Source organism: Girardinichthys multiradiatus, chromosome 7 (assembly GCF_021462225.1).
Source record: "Girardinichthys multiradiatus isolate DD_20200921_A chromosome 7, DD_fGirMul_XY1, whole genome shotgun sequence".
NCBI lineage: Eukaryota > Metazoa > Chordata > Actinopteri > Cyprinodontiformes > Goodeidae > Girardinichthys > Girardinichthys multiradiatus.
Window position 1 is genome coordinate 13,867,673 of NC_061800.1, and position 18,905 is coordinate 13,886,577.

Below are 18,905 nucleotides of genomic sequence, written 5' to 3' on the forward strand. Positions count from 1 at the left end.
TAAACCAACATCTTCTCCTTTTCCCAGCGAGAGTTCATCCAGTTCTGTAAGACACTCTACAGCATGTTCCACGGTGAGCCGGAGGAGAATGACCTCTTCCAGGCCATCGCTAAGGTAACCAGTCTGGTGCTGCAGATCGGTGAGGCCGGCCACCGCAAACAAACCAAAGCATTGGAGGAGAAGGCAGCAGAACCCATCCAGGCATCCGACGGGGCTTTGGCTGCAGACGATGAGTGGACGGTCAGCTACGCTCAAATCCTGGCCTCGCTGCTCACCGAGCAGGCGCTGGTGAACTTTTTTGAGAAGCCAGCGGACCTGTTGGCAAAAATCGCACAGGCCAAACAGAATCAGTACCAGCAGCGGGCGGGTTTGCTCACACTGGGAGGGACCAGGTGACTGACAGTGAACCACACTGGAGCCATATGTGAGGACATTGTCACGTCTGTTTCATTTGGTCAAACAGGAGACCTTAAGATGGAAGCCTTATCTGTAACATTAATCTAACAGTTGGTTTAAGAGCCAGAATGACACAACATGAACTCAACGCTACCTTCTAACCACCATGATGAAGCCTGCCGGTTAACTGTCGTCCTCTATAATGTTTACACATTCTGACTAATTACAGCATTAATTATTATACGTCCTTGATTCCACCAGCCTGCCGTTTCCAGATGACTGCCTTATCAGAACCTTTTACCAACAGACCTTACAAACTGCTCCCAGGACAGATGTTACAAGCCGAAAAGGTTCTTTTTGTATTCGTTTTATTGCTTCTGCTTCTTTCATAGGAAATGTTTCCAGATGCTCCCTTTTTAATTAAATGCATTTTTAAAATAACTTTCAATTCTTTTCATTTAAGTTGACAAATATACGCTCACTGGCCAGTTTATTAGGTACCCCTTCCTAATACTGTGTTAAACCCTTCTCATCCTCAGGTGTCAAAGTCATTTCTCAGAGGTTGTACTACATATTTCTACGGAAACGTCACACAGTTGGAGCAGCTTTGTGAGCTGCATATCCATGGAAATTGCTTTTACTATTTTGTTTGGACAATGCAAATGTCTTAAAAATCTTAAATACTAGCTTAAAAAGTCAGTATTTAACAAGAAGGACTGACAACTTGAAGTGCTTCTTTAAATGAGCTGGGCAAGATCCAGTCACCAAGTATTTGGATGTAAATGAACAAAATGATGGATAACAGTGGAAAGAAGGAGGCGGAGTGCTGCAGGAGCTTGTGTGCTTTATTAATTACTGAGTAAAGGTAGAGGACGAGCCTTAGCCAGGACCCAAACAATCGGAAGAAACAAAACACACATGAAATTCTATTATCCAGTCGTCATTTAGAAGAAGGGAAGACTGGTGCTTATTTCATACAACTCTATAGGAGTGATTCGATCATGGAGGAGATGGGTGGTAGCTACCTCCTATTTTATTCATTCAGATCTTAGTACTGGATCTAGTCCAGAGTTCTTAGAAGAAAGTAATCTGTGTAGCTTGGACAAAAACCGTACATTAAATTTTGGTATAAATTGTTGAAATGTACAAAATAGAGGGTCTGGTCGTCTGTTAGTGAGTCGTGTTTATCCACAACAGGGTCTTGAAACGATCTAAAACGGTCATTTATAGAAGGCATGTTCTGTGAAACCAGGATTAATGTCACGTCATAAAGCTTATGTCACATCCACAGGAAGCACGGCAGCAGCGTGTGAATAACAACGACTTAAAGAGAAGTACAACACAAAACACTGTTGAAGAGCAACAAGAAACGAAAAAGCTACAGATTGCACAAAGCCACAGTTGTGATGGCAGGAAGACCAGTCAGCTTGCCCTGTGGATGGGTCTCGCCCACTCTGGAGGGACGATGGGCGGGCTCTGTCTTTAAATTGCTTCCACGTAGTTGGCGGGCAGCATGCCGGTCTTGCCGGTGCGCTGCACGGTGCCGTACATCCAGCCCTCGTCAATGGACTGCACATTGACGATGACGTCGGAGTCTTTGAATGACACCTCGTCGCTGTCTGCCGCTGTGTAGTCGTACATGGCACGCACGGTTTTCTAAAATAAACAAAGAGACGGTGTTTGAGAAGAGCCTGATGTTGGAGTTTCACGATCAGAAGTGAGGAACCCTCCTTGGAAGAGAGGGAGAGCCAAAACAGAAATCCTGTAAACAGTTTGAGTCAAAAGCTTACATGGCATAAATGCCTTTTTAATGTTGGGCTTTTGAAAATGACACATTTGGACTGATTATACATTGTTATTACAATGTGGAGCACAGATTGAATATGCTGGATTGTTTCTACTCCACACAAGGAAAAATAACAATCAAACCTTCGTTAATAATTAAGTGTCTAGACAGGACTATGATCAGGTTGTGGCAGAAGTCTGCTTTGGGCATTTCATAATTGGGTTTGATGTGTGATTCAACCATCTGACCCATACTATCATCTCTGATGAAAGAAATATTTAAGAATGTTCAAGATCAGCCCGGACCCCACCAGAAAATATGACCTGGAATTTATAGCTGCCCCAATAAACAAGCTGAATGCCTTCTGGAGAAAACATTTCTGGTTAGATGACAGAACGATTGAGGTGTTTGGCTACAACAAGACAAATGTTTGGAGGACTGAGGTTGAAACTTCCAATTTAAAGAACACTAACAAACTTTCAAGCATGGTGGTGGTAGCATCATACTGAAGGTCTGTTTCACCGCTAGTGGTATAGGTGCCCAAAGTGGGTGAAATTATGAAGGAGAACTACCCCTCAATTCTTTTAACTTCAACCTAACAGCTGCTGGAACACGGACAGAGTTGAGTGTTCAAACAGAACAATGATCCCAAACACATATCTCTTATTTGGGTTATATATATTGACCCTGTTGGGATTGTGCACCTAATTGTTGTTTTTAAAAATCATTGTCATTGTATATTGTGACATTATTTCCCCCTGAAAACAGAACAGTTTAAATAAATGATTGTAAACCCTGAATTAATGAAGCATTCATGCCCATCATGAGTACATGTAAACATCTGAGCCGAACTGCCTTAGAACTCTTAAAACTGCTGTGACCTGGAGGAGAAACATGTTTCCAGAAGATGGTGGGTATAACACGACATTACTAACCCCAGTGGTAGATGGGTGTGAAGGGATGGAGGAGACTGTGGTCTGTTGGGTGGCCACAGATGATGACCTCTGCTGCAGCTCCACAGTCCTGGTCTGCTGGTAGCCTGCAGATATTGAATAAACAACCAGGTAAGGAACAGTCACAGTACAAATAAAGCTCATATATATTAGATGAAAACCATAGACTGCTCAAATGTTTAAGAACAGTCCACTGGATATGCTGTTGTTGTGACTTTTTATTGTTACCCATAGAGCTAGCCATGTAGCCATTACTGTAGAGGGACAGATGGGGGTCAACATCCTGGGACACCTCTGACTTCTCATCAGCCATGCCACTCAGGGCGCTGGTGGAGCGGGAGTGCTCCTTGCTGCGACGCTGTGCTTGCACTGTTAGATCAGTGCAAAGAAGGCATAAAAGCCGTGTCAGTGTGGGAGAGATGAATGGTACATTTTAAATAGTTAACCAACATTGTGAGACACTATCTGGCTTAAGGCTGAGAGCACAACTGCTGCCTTTTTAACTGGAATTTTACATGAGCTTATATGTTTGCCAAGGAAGGAGGGAAGGAAATAAATGAATGACACAAAGAAGGGAAGTAATTATAAGAGGGACAAAACAGGAAGGCCACAAAATACTAAGGAAGGAAGTGAAGGTAAAGCAAAATAAAGTAAACAAAGGGTAAGAAAGGAGACGAGAGGAGAGGAATGAAGAACAGAAAGAAGAACGAAATTAGAATATCACAGAAGGAGGAAAGAGTCAGGGAAAGAAAATAAAATAAAAATGCTAATATTTTCCATATTCTTATTTTCTTTTTCTATATATGGAAAATGCTAAAATCAAATTCCACAGTTTTCTAAACTTTCCTTGACTGTGTAAAAGGCCTATTTGTTTTCAATAAATCCATTACCCTGACTCTTAGCGATCACTCATCATCAACTTAAACCTGAGAACTTGAATGTGTTGGTTAATCTGAATCTCACCTGACATCATGTGCAGACTCCTGGATTGGATGTTATCCTCAGCTGGGTCATAATCAAACACAGAGCCGGGGTTGGTGCGCCACACACGCAGATCTATAGATGCACAGTTATTAATTAGATCGAACAGATAACTGATAGGATGTTGATTTGATAGTAAAAATAGGAGTGCATTTATTTTCAAAAAGAAAATAATCATAGTCATATCTTTTAAGATTCACAAGGATACAGTACAGGTGAAAGTAATATTGCTTCATAAACCCAAGGAACATCCTACAGAACGCATTAGTTTATCAGCTTTAATTATTTACAGCTGATATCTAAAACAATTGGATCGTGAAAATTATGAGCAGGGGTATCTGTTCTCTATCACAGTACCAGTGATGGTCTCCTGGTCGTGCTCGATGGCGCGTCTCCTCTCCATCTCCACCACGCGCCTCTGGATGCCGCGGTAGCTGATGTCGCTGAAGTCCTGCATATTCTTCTTCACACGCTCCGTCACAGGGTCAGAGGTGGTGGGAGTGAAGCTGCCCTTGCTCTTCTCGAAGTCTTCATGGTATTTCACCTAAACGAGTAAAATGAAAGTCATATGAATATACAGCATTTTGATCACCGATACCTCTTAAACCTTTCACATTCTGTCATGCTACACCTTCTACCTTTCATTTATTCCATTAGGATTTTATGTGGTAGGCCAACACAAAGCTGTGCATGATTGTGAAGTGGAAGGAAAATGATTTATGCCATTTACAAATAAAAACCTAGAAGGTCTAGTGTGCATTTGTATTCAGTCCAATACAATCTGACAGTCCTAAATAAACTCCAGTGAAGCCAACTATGTAAAGTAGGAAGAGGACAGCCATTACTGAACAAGGAGTCCCATTTAAAGTATGCCACAAGCCTTGTAGGGGAAACAGCAAACGTGGAAATAAATGTTTTGATCTGCATGGAAAACTAAAATTGCCCTTTACCCTGAACACACTATATGTAAGGTGAAATATGGTAGCGGCAGCATCATGCCGTGGGAATCAAATTTATTTGTTATAAAATGGCCTAGTCATAGTCCATCCTGAAATGCATTAACAATCTGTGTCACAACTTGAAAGCTGCTGTTCACAGACATTTTCCTTCCAGTCTGATAGAACTTGAGCTTGTTTTGCTAAGAACAGAAATTCTGGTTTCTAGATGTGCAAAGCTGGTGGAGACATGGCCTAAAAATGTAAATTTTCCTAGAAGTTGTCTCTGCAACGTATTGACTCAAGGCATGTTGAATACAAATGTACTACGTTGTGTTGGTTTATCACATGAAATCCCACAGATCCTGCAGATTAAAACTACATAACAAAATAAATCTTACTCCAGAAATGATGCGTTGCGTCTCTCTGACACGCCTCATCTCAGGCGTGTCTAGAACAAAAGCCGCCTTCCCCTGGACCTGCCTACGGAAGCTGTCAGAGTACAGCACCTGGAGGAGCCAGGGAGGAGGAAGAACATAATAGTGAAGGCCTGAAATCTGATTCCATGAAAGCATCAAGAGCACAAAGAGGGAAATCTAAGAGAACACACAAAGTTGGAGGCAGAGTATTACTGGGAAATCAGACAGAAAATCAATTAGCAGGGTGTTTTTTTTTTATCATTCGTTATTTTTATTAGGAGAGGAAGATTTAGAAGAAACACAATTATGTTCCAATCTTCAGAGTGGAAAAAAGATGAAGTGGAGCAGTCTGAAGAACAAAAGAGGTTAGCGGCGAGGATGTGTAGGCACACCACAGCTGGTGGGATTAAAGGTATTCAAAGAGAGTGCAGTCAGGATAATTAATAAGATTAACTAAAGCAGGGGTGGGCTCAGTTAGAAAAAGGTTAACAGGAGGTAGAACGTTTCTTAGTAAGAATATGTTCTTGGAGTGGTTCTAAAGGTACCGAGCTAATGTTTTCTTGGTTCCTTTTGACTCGCTCCATCTCAGGAGTAAAGACCACAGGAGTTCCCTTGGCAGAACTGTCCTTATACAACACCTATAGGACACAAGCACAGTACCCAGGAGGGCCAGTCAGACACATTAGGACCACACCACTAAAGCACACTTTGCACATTTGGACTCTTCAAGCTTAAATGTATTAGAAAAAGCAAAAAGAAAACAGATTTATTCTGAAGATGTGATTCTTGTATTTAAATATAAAGAGGCCTTGACCCTGGTTTGAACAGCCAGGATCTCTGCTGTAGGAACAAAAAACATGTAGTCTTCATAGCTCAGCAGAAGATTTAGCTTCTCATTAGCTGGGATGTTAAAAATAATCAAGTAGAATGCCATAGATTGATGAAGAAAAAGCTTGGCTGCAGGTTAGAAAATATTGTATTAAAAGGCCAAAGAGGCAGGAATGATGTGGAAGATTAAAGGATAAAAATAAAAAGAATAGGACAGAGAGACAGGCAAATTTAGGGTGGAAATAATGGAGCTCAAGAATCTGCAGAGTGAGCCTTGAATAAAGATAGATGGGGTGAGCAGGAGATGGAAAAACAGAGCAGGAAGAGAAGATGGCAGGTAGCAAAAGGGATGGAAACTACTGTCTACGCTCATAGGTTAGGAGCACACGTGGTTCGGCTTTGTTCCACTACCGAGCTGATGTGCCTCTGGGTTTCTTTGACCCGTTTCACTTCGGGCAGGTCCGGTATTGCTGTGCCTCGACCCAGCGAGTCCTTGTATTTTATCTAGCAAACAAATATTGGAGGGTTGTATGCAGGGACAATAGAAGAACAAAAGAAGCAGATCAATAACGGACAATGACACAGACAGACAAAAACAACAAAGCAAAAAAACAAAACTGAATGAAATAAAAGCAAAAAATTCAACATTTCTGAGAAATGAAGAAGCGCTTCATGTTAGAGAAATGACAGGTGTTTAGCTCGATCCCTGGGTATGTTGGTGTTACAGTTACGGTCAGAAATGTACATTCACTGTTTACTGGCATGAACGGACTTCAAAGATGCACTTGAACTGTTTTCTTTTGGAAGAGGGAATGATGAAACTCTATACAACTTCAATTATTTTTCGAAACCACGACTGGATGAATAAGTCGTAATTTTTGTGGATCTTTTTCTAAATAACCGTGGGTAAAATTATATATACAAGCTCAAATATACATACATCCCTGCAAATATTTCAATACATATTTTTAAGCAGGTTGCAGAGAACCCACACGCTTTTTAAGCTGGGTATTTAGCCATTCCACATATCAGAAATAGCACAGCTCATATTAAACTGGCTGGCACAGACCTTGCTTTTAAGCATAGTATAAAATGTTTTAATAGAGTTAAAGTTTATGCTGTTACTGCAGATTCATTTTAGCCTGTCTTATCCATGTCAAACCATTTTTGATGTGTATTTGGGATCATTATCCTCTTAGAACAAATAATTGTGTCCAAGTTTGCAGCACCTAGCTATTGATGGTGAAATTAAGGATCTTAGAGGTAGTCCTCCATCTTCATTACACCATCCACCAGCGGAGCAGACCCTCAGCATGATGGTGCCGCCACCTGCTTGACAGTTAGTACAGTGTCCTTTGGTTTGAACCCTTCCCATTTACTTCTCCACTTCTTCCTGTCAGCATGGCCAAAAAGCTCAATCCTTTTCTCATTTGACCATAAATCAAGTGGGCAGCTGCAAATTTCAGTCAAGGTTAAAGGTCTCGATTCTGGAGCAGGCTCATCTTGGACAGCACCCTCCAGTGATGTCAAACTCTGACACTTGTCTTCATGACAGGCTTGTGCCTTAGTGGTTCCTAAGCTGTTCTTAAACATCCTAACTGATTTTTATTCATTTAAAAGTGACTGTTTGGGTCAGATTGTTAAAACATGGACACAGTTGGCTGTTCCAACAGGACATTGATTATAAACAAACATCAACACTGGTTCTGGAACAGCCTCCTCAAAAGGCCCGGCTTTAATCCTGCTGAAAAATTGTGAACTATGACCAAAAGCAGTGTATGTACAAGGAATCCAATCAATTTAAATACATTTCAGAGATTCTATCAAGTACACTGCAATAAATTCAAACATTTGCACCAGATCCTAGTTATTAAAAATCATATAAGATGCATGTCGCAAAATCCTTCCAACCTGGTTAAATTCCAATTCAAATGCAGCATTAAAATCACAATATCTGTATGACATTCGTGTCCAGGATGAGTATATGTAAGTTTCTGTGTATCAGAGGGTGGGGCTGATGTAACTTTCAACATCTAAATGGTCAGAGGAGGCTCAGGTGGAGGGTTGTTACGTCAAGATGTTTGCAGGAGATGAAGAGTGAGGTATGGGGGAGATGGATGAAGGCACAAGACAGGAAACTAAAGGGTCCCTGCTGTGAGGTACCGTGCTAATGTTTTGCTGATTGCGCTTGACTCGCTCCATCTCTGGGGTCTCTGGCACTGATGTGCCTTGTCCCACTCCTTCTTTGTAACGATGCTTTGAACGAGACAGCACAGAACAGTCACATACGGCGGCAACACCTTCCACGTTAGTTTTCAGTTTGAGCAGCGAGGAAACATCAAAAACAAACATAACAAAAAGGGAAAGAACGTCATTAAAAATCAAGTTTAGAATCATTTCTGGAAAAAGGAATGATTTATGGAAAATAGTTAGGATGGAGGAGGATAAATCAGCACTAAAAAATAGAAATGGGTGGGTTTTTTTTTTTAGAAAACAAAGGTATGAGGGATAATAATAAGGAGGAGGGTCACTGCAGTAGTTTTGCTCTACCAGACTGATATTCTTCTGGGTTTCTCGGACCCGCTTCACCTCAGGCAGATCTGGTATGGTCGTGCCTTGACCCACAGATTCCTTGTACTGTATCTGCCCATTGCAAATGTCACAGAGGTACACAGTAAGATAGCATCCTATGGTTCGTACACACGGACATGTCCATCCATTCATGCTTGTTTACACATAATTACTTCTGATGATGAAAATGGTTAATCACTTGTGGTGGTCGTGACGTAGGAGGTTTACTATATTAGTTTCCTCAAAATTACTTTAGATCTAGCATTAATATATTTAGTAGGAATGCCACCAAAGTTCCTGCAGATGATAAAAATGTTAATTTATAGGAACAATTTATGCTAGAGCTGAGGTCTTACCTATTCTCAATTCTCACTCAATCCAAACAGTCTGCAGACAGACACATTTAATCCTACTTCTGGTAAAAGTATCTAAACCTTCTCAAAATAAATTCATCATAATATTGCACTTAGTCTTCTATACCGTTGTACAAGCCAAGTTCTTCTCTTAGGCTCTCTTCAGCTCTCTTTCTTTTAAATTTAGGTCTGGGATTGAGATGGCCATGGAAGTAGGTAAATGTTTTGGATCATTATCCTGTTGAAAGACCTAATGATGACCTAGGGTTTCTGGAAGAGGCTATCAGATTTCTATTTAAGGTTTTCTGATATTTCAAAGAGTTCCTGATGCTACAAACCGCCCTGGACTGGCGACCTGTCCAGGGTGTACCCTGCCTCTCACCCATAGATTGCTGGAGATAGGCACCAACTTCCCCGCGACCCACTATGGAATAAGCGGTAGAAAATGACTGACTGACTGATGCTACAAACTCGTACTCATCGTCTTCCGCTTATCCGGGACCGGGTCGTGGGGGCAGCAGACTCAGCAGAGACGCCCAGATGTCCCTCTCCCCAGACACCTCCTCCAGCTCCTACGGGGGGAGCCCGAGACATTCCCAGGCCAGCCGAGAGACATAGTCCCTCCAGTGTGTCCTGGGCCGTCCCCTGGGCCTCCTCCCGGTGGGACGTGCCTGGAACACCTCCCGAGGAAGGCGTCCAGGAGGCATCTGGTGTAGATGCCCGAGCCACCTCAACTGGCTCCTCTTGATGTGGAGAAGCAGCGGCTCTACTCCGAGCCCCTCCCGGATGGCCGAGCTCCTCACCCTATCTCTAAGGGAGTGCCCGGCCACCCTACGGAGGAAGCTCATTTCAGCCGCTTGTATCCGGGATCTCGTTCTTTCGGTCATGATCCAAAGTTCATGGCCATAGGTGAGGGTAGGAACGTAGACCGACTGGTAAATTGAGAGCTTCGCTTTTCGGCTCAGCTCTCTCTTCACCACAACGGACCGGCACAGCGCCCCCATTACTGTGGCAGCCGCACCGATCCGTCTGTCGATCTCCCGCTCCCTTCTTCCCTCACTCGTGAACAAGACCCCGAGATACTTAAACTCCTCCACTTGAGGCAGGAACTCCCCTCCAACCTGAAGAGGACAAGCCACCCTTTCCCGGTCGAGTACCATGGCCTTGGACTTGGAGGAGCTGATCTTCATCCCAGCCGCTTCACACTCAGCTGCGAACCGCCACAGTGCATGCTGTAGGTCTTGGCTAGAGGGGGCCAGCAGGACCACGTCATCCGCAAAAAGAAGAGACGGAATCCACTGGTCCCCAAACCAGATCCCCTCCGGCCCTTGGCTGCGTCTAGAAATCCTGTCCATAAAAGTTATGAACAGGACCAGTGACAAAGGGCAGCCCTGCCGGAGTCCAACATGCACTGGGAACAGGTCCGACTTAGTGCTGGCAATGCAGACCAAACTCCTGCTCCGCTCGTACAGGGACCGGATGGCCCCTAATAAAGGGCCCCCGATTCCATACTCCTGGAGCACCCCCCACAGGGCATCACGAGGGACACAGTCGAATGCCTTCTCCAGGTCCACAAAACACATGTGAACCGGTTGGGCAAACTCCCATGAACCCTCGAGCACCCTGTAGAGGGTATAGAGCTGGTCCAGTGTTCCACGGCCGGGACGAAAACCACACTGCTCCTCCTGAAGCCGAGGTTCGACTATCGGCCGGACTCTCCTCTCCAATACCCTGGCGTAGGCCTTACCAGGGAGGCTGAGGAGTGTGATCCCCCTGTAGTTGGAACACGCCCGGGCTGCAGCAGGCTTGGCCTCACGGTACCCGTCAGCCGCCTCAGGAGTCCCACAAGCCAACCACAGCCGATAGGACTCCTTTTTCAGCTTAACAGCATCCCTTACTGCCGGTGTCCACCACCGGGTTCTGGGATTGCCGCCGCGACAGGCACCGCAGACCTTACGGCCGCAGCTACGGGTGGCAGCATCGACAATAGATGCGGAGAACATGGTCCACTCGGACTCTACGTCTCCAACATCCCCCGGGATCTGGTCAAAGCTCTCCCGGAGGTGGGAGTTGAATACATCCCTGGCCGAGGGCTCCGCCAGACGTTCCCAGCAGACCCTCACTATGCGCTTGGGTCTGCCAAGTCTGTCCGGCTTTCTCCTCCTCCAGCGGATCCAACTCACCATCAGGTGGTGATCAGTGGACAGCTCAGCCCCTCTCTTCACCCGAGTGTCCAAAACATGCGGCCGAAGGTCTGATGATACGACAACAAAGTCGATCATCGACCTCCTGCCTACATTGCCCTCAAACCTTTTTTTTTTTCTTTTTTCTGGCACCTATACCAAACAACCAGTTCCAGATACGGTCTAGTTGTTTTCTCAACTTGGGGACCCTAAAATGCCACTTCTGGCTTCAGTTTTCTAAAAGTGAACCATAAATATGGGTCAGTATGCAGACTAGAGGTCAGAGGCTGAGAAAATATTTGCTTTATATTTATACCCCATTTTAACAGGAAGGCCCAACTTGATTAACTTAAGAAAGGATGAATTAAAAACATGCTTCAGTTACATTTATTTTAAAGGTATTTTTAGGGGTAACCAATACTTTTGTCATCAGTAATTTTGTTAAAAACAACTATTTCTGAACTTTTATGTTCTTTATTTGGGCTGTCAATAAATGTGGCTGGTGCTGTACCACCTTGAGAAAGTAGACTAAGAATCTCTGACATACTGTAATTTAATTTCTGAAGTCATTTTTCCTCTTGCTGTAGCTTATAGATGTAGGATAATATTGCTGATTCACTGTTAATACCTAAAATGAAAATATGCACTGTAGGTGGACATCTAGTGTACCGTGGAAGGAACCTACATTTAAATGTTTCGACTGTTAGCTTATTAGCTTCATTCTCAGATGAATAAATGAATAAGAAAACCAACAGAAATTTACTTTAAATAAAACGTTGAACTGAAAATGTTTATGGGAAGATATTATATGTGACGTCAGTTCAGGCTTTATTCTCTGTTACACAAAAATATGGGCGCATGGATGGAGAACTGAGGTTGGGGAGATGATGGAGGGCAGGGTCATTCGTCGGAGTACCGTGCTAATGTTGCGCTGGTTACGTTTTACTCTCTCCATCTCAGGGGTTTCAGGCAAAGCTGTCCCTCCTCCCAAATCTTCTTTATAATGAATCTTTGTGTGAATGAGAGACGAAAGCATGAAGCAGAAGTTAGCCTGATATTTGTTCTCGCTCATGCTCAAGTTAAATAAAAACAAAACACCTTGAGAGCACAAACCAACGTGAAATAGGCAACAAAAAACGGAAGAACAAACTAAAAGCGCACAACAAAGCACAAGATCACAAGTCTAGCAGCTATAAACATTAGTCTACAAATCTCATTTTAAAGGGTTAGTTGCATCAATTAAAATGCTGCGTCAAACAATGAATAATGGCTTGTTCCAAAGATATGGGAGATTTATGTCAGAGTTTGTTAAAATGAGGAATGACCAACCCAAAAAAAGTTAAAGATGACAAAAAAAAAACTGTTATCAAAAATGGTAAAAAACTATCATGGAATAAATACCAAGCTGAAATTCTTTGTATTTTCTTTAACACGGAGCATTTCTGGAGTGTCCTTAATAGTAGACACTTTGCCCTTTGTGTTTTTTAGGTCAATCTGGTATTGAAGCTATAAGAAGAAGGGAAAGATGGTGTGGTTAAAATGTCTGAAGGCTGAAACAAAATGGTGCTAAAACAGTATATAGTTGAGGAAAATAATGCACTGTTTTATCTGCACTTTGTGCACTGATTAAAGTACAAATAATAATGCCATACACACAACTGAACAACATACAAGAGTTAAAGGACAGAAGCAAAGCATAAAGGATTTAAAGTATCTTCATATCTCATTATAGACAGAGGCAGAGACTGAACAACAAGGCAGCAACACTGAATAGAAAACTGAAGTTTTCCTGAGGAGCAGACAGAACATGTCTCCGCTAACTTACAGTGCTGAAGTTCCTCTGGTTCTCACGGACTCTCTGCATCTCTGGAGTGTCCAGGACCGGTACGTAGTGAGACATAGTCTTCTCTGCTTCCTCTTTGTACTTTTTCTGTTTAGACAATATAAACAGTTTAAAGGACACGCTGGTTATTTGGGTTCAAATCTACTCACAGGTAGGACAGGAAGCTGAAAGGAAAATGCTTGTTCAGGTGGTCAGAGACAGGTGTTTTGGTTCCTTTCAACAGCATACCTGGCTGACGATGTTCCTCATCTGCTGAGCGTGGATGATTTCAGGGGTGTCAATGACAGTAGTGTAGCTGGCTCTGTCCATCTCAGCGATCTGTTTGTACTTAGTCTAAATAAACAGAAGCTCTCAGTGAGGACCTCCTAATGTAGCTACAACTGAAAACACTGTATTTCAGCACACACATTATAGAGTTATAGTGTCTTGCAAAAGTACTGATGTCCGTTCACATTTTGTCACATTACAACTACAAACTTTAATGCATTTTATTGGAATTACATGAGTTAGAGCAGCAAATGCAGTATAAGTGTTTTTTTAAAGAATGTTTTACAAATTAAAAGTTGAAGTGAATGGAGGGCATTTGTATTTTTTCCCATTCTTCTTTGCAAAATAGCTCGAGCCCAGTCAGATTGGATGGAGAAAGTATCAGGTTTTGCCACAGATTCTAAATTGGATTAAGGTCCAGAGGTTGATCAGATCATTGTAACAAATTTGGCCTAAAAAATTCAATTTTAGGTCTGACTCCGTGTTTAGGGTTATTATCCTGCTGGAAGATGAACATCTGCGTCAATCTCAAGTTTTTTGCAGTATCTAACTTCCATAATTACCCTGTATTCAGCTCACTCTGTCTTCTCAACAACTCTTCCCATCTTCCTTGTCTTTTCTGAAGAAAGGTGTCCCCACAGCAATATGCTGCAGCCAACATTTGTCAAAGTGGGGATGGTGTGTTCAGTTTGATGTACAGTATTAGTTTTCTGCGATGCATAGCATTTTGCATGTGTTAAAAATACACAATTTTGATCTATTTGAACAGATCAACTTCTTCCAGATCTTTGCTGTTCTCCTACATTGTTGGTTGCAAACTGCAAACAGGACCTGTTATTGACTTTCATTCAACAACGGCTTTCTTCTTGGCACTCTACCGTGAGGCAAGAAGAGCGCAACAAATGGTTGTCCTGTTATCAGATTCTCCTACTTTACAGAATGCAGAATTCTCCCAATTCTGCATTACTCTGTGTCGTTTTCTTAAGACAAAATCCCAATCAAATACACAAAATCAGGGAAAGAATGAAAAGTTTTGCACTTTTTTTTTGTGGACTCCACACTGATACATTCAGGCAGATATCACTTAAACAAACCTGACTGAGGATTTCAGTAGCATTCCTGGCTCGCATAAAGTCCGGGGTGTCTGTAGCCAAAGCCAACATTCCTTTGCCCTTGATCTCCTGCTCCAATGACTTCCTGTACTCCCTCTGTAAATGTGAAAATTTACAAATCACAGCTAAATTATATACTAATACCAAATATATATAAACAACCAAATTTCTACTCTTTCATACTGTGGAGGGCTGCAAAACACCTAGGGGGGCAGGGCACAGAGGAGGTTAGCAGGAATTAGGGAGAGGATTTAGGGAAAACAAATGATGTAAGATAGTGTGGAGCTCCTCTAAAAACTGAAAAAATTAAAGAATGGGAGTCAAGAGTTAACATAGTGTATTAAAGCATAATTAGTCCTTACAACCTAACTAATTTCTAAAACAAAAATAAAAAAATTACCACTTTACATGTTTTATCTGAAAAATAGAAGGTTTGATATAGTTTAAGCTCATTTAATGCTCAGTTTTCATTACACAGAGTGGTGTAAGCATAAGAAAACAAATTCAGCAAAACTATGCAGGAGAAGAGGAAACAGTAATTTTGAAACTAAGGACCAATGGAAAATTAATCATGTCAAAAAGCAGGAAGCAAGAAACAGAATCAAACCGATGTAGTGTGGCGAAGCAGCTTAGTTAAGAGGGGGAGAGGATTCAACATAAGTGAGGTTAAGGGAAGTCAGTCAGATGAGAGCGTGAGGCCACCTCCATCACCTCTCAGTCAGCCGTACCTCACACAGGATTTGAGTGGCATTCTTTGCTCTCAAAAGCTCCGGAGTTTCCTCCAGTACAGTTAGCCCTTTACCCTTCACTCCCTCCTCTAGATCCTTCCTGTACTCTTTCTACACGGTGGAAGAAAGACAAGAGAGACTGCAGAGATGGGCACACAGGCAGGCAAGGCCAAGCCATACAGACAATTAAGGCGCAAAGTCACCAAAATCTCAAAAAAAGACAGTTTCTGTAATTATTACAACTAGAAACATTTTCACAGAGAGAAAGTGGAGATATTGTTGACTTTGGCAAGGATCCTGAAAATAGACATGGTAAAACAAATTTTACAGGATAAAACATGAACATCAAGAAGAAAACAATCAGCATTTCACTGAAAACAGCACTTGTTCATTAAACCATTACATGCACTCCTAAAGAATGTTGCTACATAAAGACGAGGGGTTGATGGCAGACATGAGGAGCTCAAGATGTCAGTGGATGCAGAACAATTCAGACTATTTATCTGTAAAGCATGCAGTGGGTGGAAGGTGTTATGTGGTCAAAATGTGATCAAACAAGCAACAAAATCAAACAGAAACCACTTAAAAGTGAGCTTATAAGAGGAAATGTGTGAGGATTTGAGGGACTTTGGCTGTGGTATAGTCTTAGTATGATGAGGTCAAAGGGGGGAGATTAACGGGATAAACCATCCTTCAGTTACCTCACTGGCTATTTTGGTGGCGTGTCTGACATGAATCATGGCAGGAGTGACCTCCAAGCCTGAGAGGTTCTTTCCCCTCATGTACTCCTCAAAGTCCTTCTTATAGTCTTTCTATTGGCCACAAAGATAAGACAGACAGAGCTCAGACAATTTCATGCAAGCAGAGCTGGGTTGAAATGGAGTTACAGCCTTATTGTTTGCAAAGCAGTGACTCTAACAGCCATTTTTCAGTCTGTGACATTTAAGTTTTAGCCGGTATGTTTATAACTTTAGGGATTGGTTGGAAAAGCAGCTCAACTGTTGTTTGATTTTTTTATGCTGAGTATTTATCTGAATATATTAACAGCAGCAATAATCTATGTGGATCTGGTCCGAGGCTTGATACAGTTCTAAACACAAAATTATTTGGGGGCCTTCCAATTAATATTAATCACTGCAGCTCAACTAATATGTAGTTAAGATCATCAGTTTGTCCATTAGGCTATTAGGGTCAAAATGTTTTATACCACAGGCAAATTTAGATTTAAATTCTTTCATTGAATCAAAACATTTGTTCCTGATAGGAAATGAAAGAAGCAGCTCTCAGAATAATAAGACATAAATAGTAATAACAAGAAAATGTAGGAGTATCAGTTTTGAAAAAAAAGGTTTTGTTTATAAGTTATCTAAAAAATGCATGTCAAACTATTTATTCCCTTTACAATAATACAAATCCTAATTGGCTTCACATCAATCAAACCCTTCCTACCTCTGCTGACCAGCTTTTTGCATGTTTTTCACTGGCTTTTTCAGGAAGTCAGTTTCAGGGTGTTGCTTGAATTACTTTTCCTTCATCATTTATTTATTTACAGCACTTGGGATGAAGTATGTTTGTTTAAAGGTTTTAAGACAGCTGTTGCTAAAAACGTTAACAAGGGCTGAGTAATGGTTTGAAGTGGTCAGAAGGCACTTTTATCCCAAACTTGCTCTTTTAAAAGAACATGGTTGGCATAAATGTTGTTTTTGGGTACTTTGTCCTTCATTACATGTAACAAAGTAAAAATGAATAACATACATTTTGTTTTGCAGGATAACCACTGATTATTCAAACTATACATTTATAAACCTGAGTTCTGTGCAACATAATGCAAGACAAGGTAAGAAAAGTAAAACTTCAACACTTTTCAGTCTGCCTTCAGTTTAATTTTATTGCGAGCACAGCTAATTATAAAAAGAAAGTGTGATGGAAGCAATGATGATTTTTTTGAAGTGTCCAAAAGGTAATTACAAATCAAAACACGATAGAACAAAGTGATCCATGTGCAGTTAGCTAGCGTTTTTACTTTCTTCAAAACTTCCAGATAATTCTGTAAATTCATAGTTAACAACCATCCAAAAAGCTTATTAACTGATAAAAAAAAAACAAGGAGCGCTCCATTTTGAATCTAAGAGACACAAGGGAGTCTTTGAAGCAAAGCTGGCATCTGCAGCAACTTTTAGCACATAGGAGAGAAGAGTATTTACCTGGCTCTGCATGTGCTGGGCCTCCTTGGCAGTCACATACGTTGGGGTCTCAAAGTCCAACATGGGTTTGCCCTTCTCCTTCTCATACTTCTCCTTGTATTTAACCTGAAATGGCCCAAAAAGACCATTATAAAATAAGCTTTATTTAAATGTTGTCGATTAAAAGCTTGTTCATCATTTCCATAAACTGACGATGCTTAGCTTGTTGAATCTGTCATTGCAAAAGTCGAATCTGCATATTGTTTTACATTTAAACCAATGTATCAGGTAGAGATGTCCCGGTCCAATCTCAGGTGTTATTATTGGGGTCCAAATCAAGGCCTTTTTCTTAAGTGATTGGTAAAGGAGTCCCTTGCAAAAACTGTAAGCCATGCACATTGTTTCATTAGTCTAAAGAATCTAGGTTTTCCTGGAACAATATATGTGTTTCTCCTCCTTTACAGTGACGTTCCCAGTGATAGAGAGACTGTATTGTCTGCTGTGGATTCCTCTCTGTCTGTTTCATGTGACCTACTCTGCACCCTGTGCTCAGATATCCCCAGAGGGCTAATTGAGAGTTGTGCAGAAACACAAGTTATTAAATTCTACAACGTACAAAGCAAAGCACTAAGTTTATGAAGCAAGAGGACAGATTTTTCCTGTGAGTATTGTGTGCATATGACTAACAGTGACTGCAATGAAATATGTTCGCAGTTGAAATATTGAGACATACCCAGATTGTGTGAAAAGATAGCTAACGTTAGCCTAAATCTTCAGCAAAATGTTCAGTATAAAAACATTGTCAGCGGGAGCACAATGTGAGGTTACTGAAGAATAGCTGTATGTGTAGAGTCAGATACAATTGATTATTAGCTTTTTATGTGACATGTCAGGACATCCCAGAAGTCTCTTAACTTGGTTTACCCTGTGTTGGAGCAGCATATTAAGGCTGTCCTAAAGAAACTTTGGTTGGGTCAAATTATCCGTTGCTGTCAAGAAAAATAAAAGAGTGACCCAATCAAACTAGGAATATCTGTTCTCTAAAATGACCAGGGTCTGTATTGGACAGAAAATACTGATCGGGACATCCCTAGTTCAGGTGAAAATTCAGACAAACCGGAAGATACTTTTGGGTTGGCAAAGTGTTTGTTGGTCTCCACAGTTTGCACCACTTACGTTGCTCTGAAGTTCAGAGGCCTCCTTCAGATGAAGTTGTTCTGGTGTGTCAGGAATCATGTGGTAGTGACCCTTACTCTCCTCAAATTTCTTCTTGTAGCGGTACTACAGGGAATTCCCAGTAAAGTAAGGCAGTTCATTACAGCAAATGAGAAGTGTCTGGCTAGAGTCTACTCCATAACAAATCAAGT

At 41.6% G+C, this 18,905-nt stretch overlaps 2 protein-coding genes across 3 annotated transcripts in view; one reads left to right on the top strand and one right to left on the bottom strand.

Moving 5' to 3' along the window:
- LOC124871300 (TBC1 domain family member 8) overlaps window positions 1-1,542 on the top strand; it is a 45,699-nt gene extending 44,157 nt beyond the window's left edge. The window contains exons 20-21 of one of the 2 annotated variants that reach the window (XR_007038994.1): window positions 28-746; window positions 936-1,542. Coding sequence is in view for 1 of the 2 variants with exons in the window: in XM_047370511.1 (XP_047226467.1) it covers window positions 28-396 (369 nt within the window). In the remaining variant the exon portion in view is untranslated. Of the gene's footprint in view, window positions 1-27; window positions 838-935 lie in introns of those variants that run through there. The other variant, XM_047370511.1, reaches the window with a different exon arrangement.
- neb (nebulin) overlaps window positions 1,224-18,905 on the bottom strand; it is a 71,251-nt gene continuing 53,569 nt past the window's right edge. The window contains exons 119-137 of the mRNA XM_047370512.1: window positions 18,715-18,819; window positions 17,560-17,664; window positions 16,057-16,167; window positions 15,356-15,466; window positions 14,610-14,723; window positions 13,477-13,581; window positions 13,231-13,335; window positions 12,807-12,911; window positions 12,322-12,414; window positions 8,849-8,941; window positions 8,462-8,554; window positions 6,710-6,802; window positions 6,016-6,108; window positions 5,453-5,560; window positions 4,474-4,660; window positions 4,099-4,191; window positions 3,364-3,504; window positions 3,118-3,221; window positions 1,224-2,052 (exon numbers count right to left, since the gene is read on the bottom strand). Of these exons, the coding sequence (XP_047226468.1) occupies window positions 1,879-2,052; window positions 3,118-3,221; window positions 3,364-3,504; window positions 4,099-4,191; window positions 4,474-4,660; window positions 5,453-5,560; window positions 6,016-6,108; window positions 6,710-6,802; window positions 8,462-8,554; window positions 8,849-8,941; window positions 12,322-12,414; window positions 12,807-12,911; window positions 13,231-13,335; window positions 13,477-13,581; window positions 14,610-14,723; window positions 15,356-15,466; window positions 16,057-16,167; window positions 17,560-17,664; window positions 18,715-18,819 (2,133 nt within the window). The 3' untranslated portion in view covers window positions 1,224-1,878. The remainder of the gene's footprint in view (window positions 2,053-3,117; window positions 3,222-3,363; window positions 3,505-4,098; window positions 4,192-4,473; window positions 4,661-5,452; window positions 5,561-6,015; window positions 6,109-6,709; window positions 6,803-8,461; window positions 8,555-8,848; window positions 8,942-12,321; window positions 12,415-12,806; window positions 12,912-13,230; window positions 13,336-13,476; window positions 13,582-14,609; window positions 14,724-15,355; window positions 15,467-16,056; window positions 16,168-17,559; window positions 17,665-18,714; window positions 18,820-18,905) is intronic.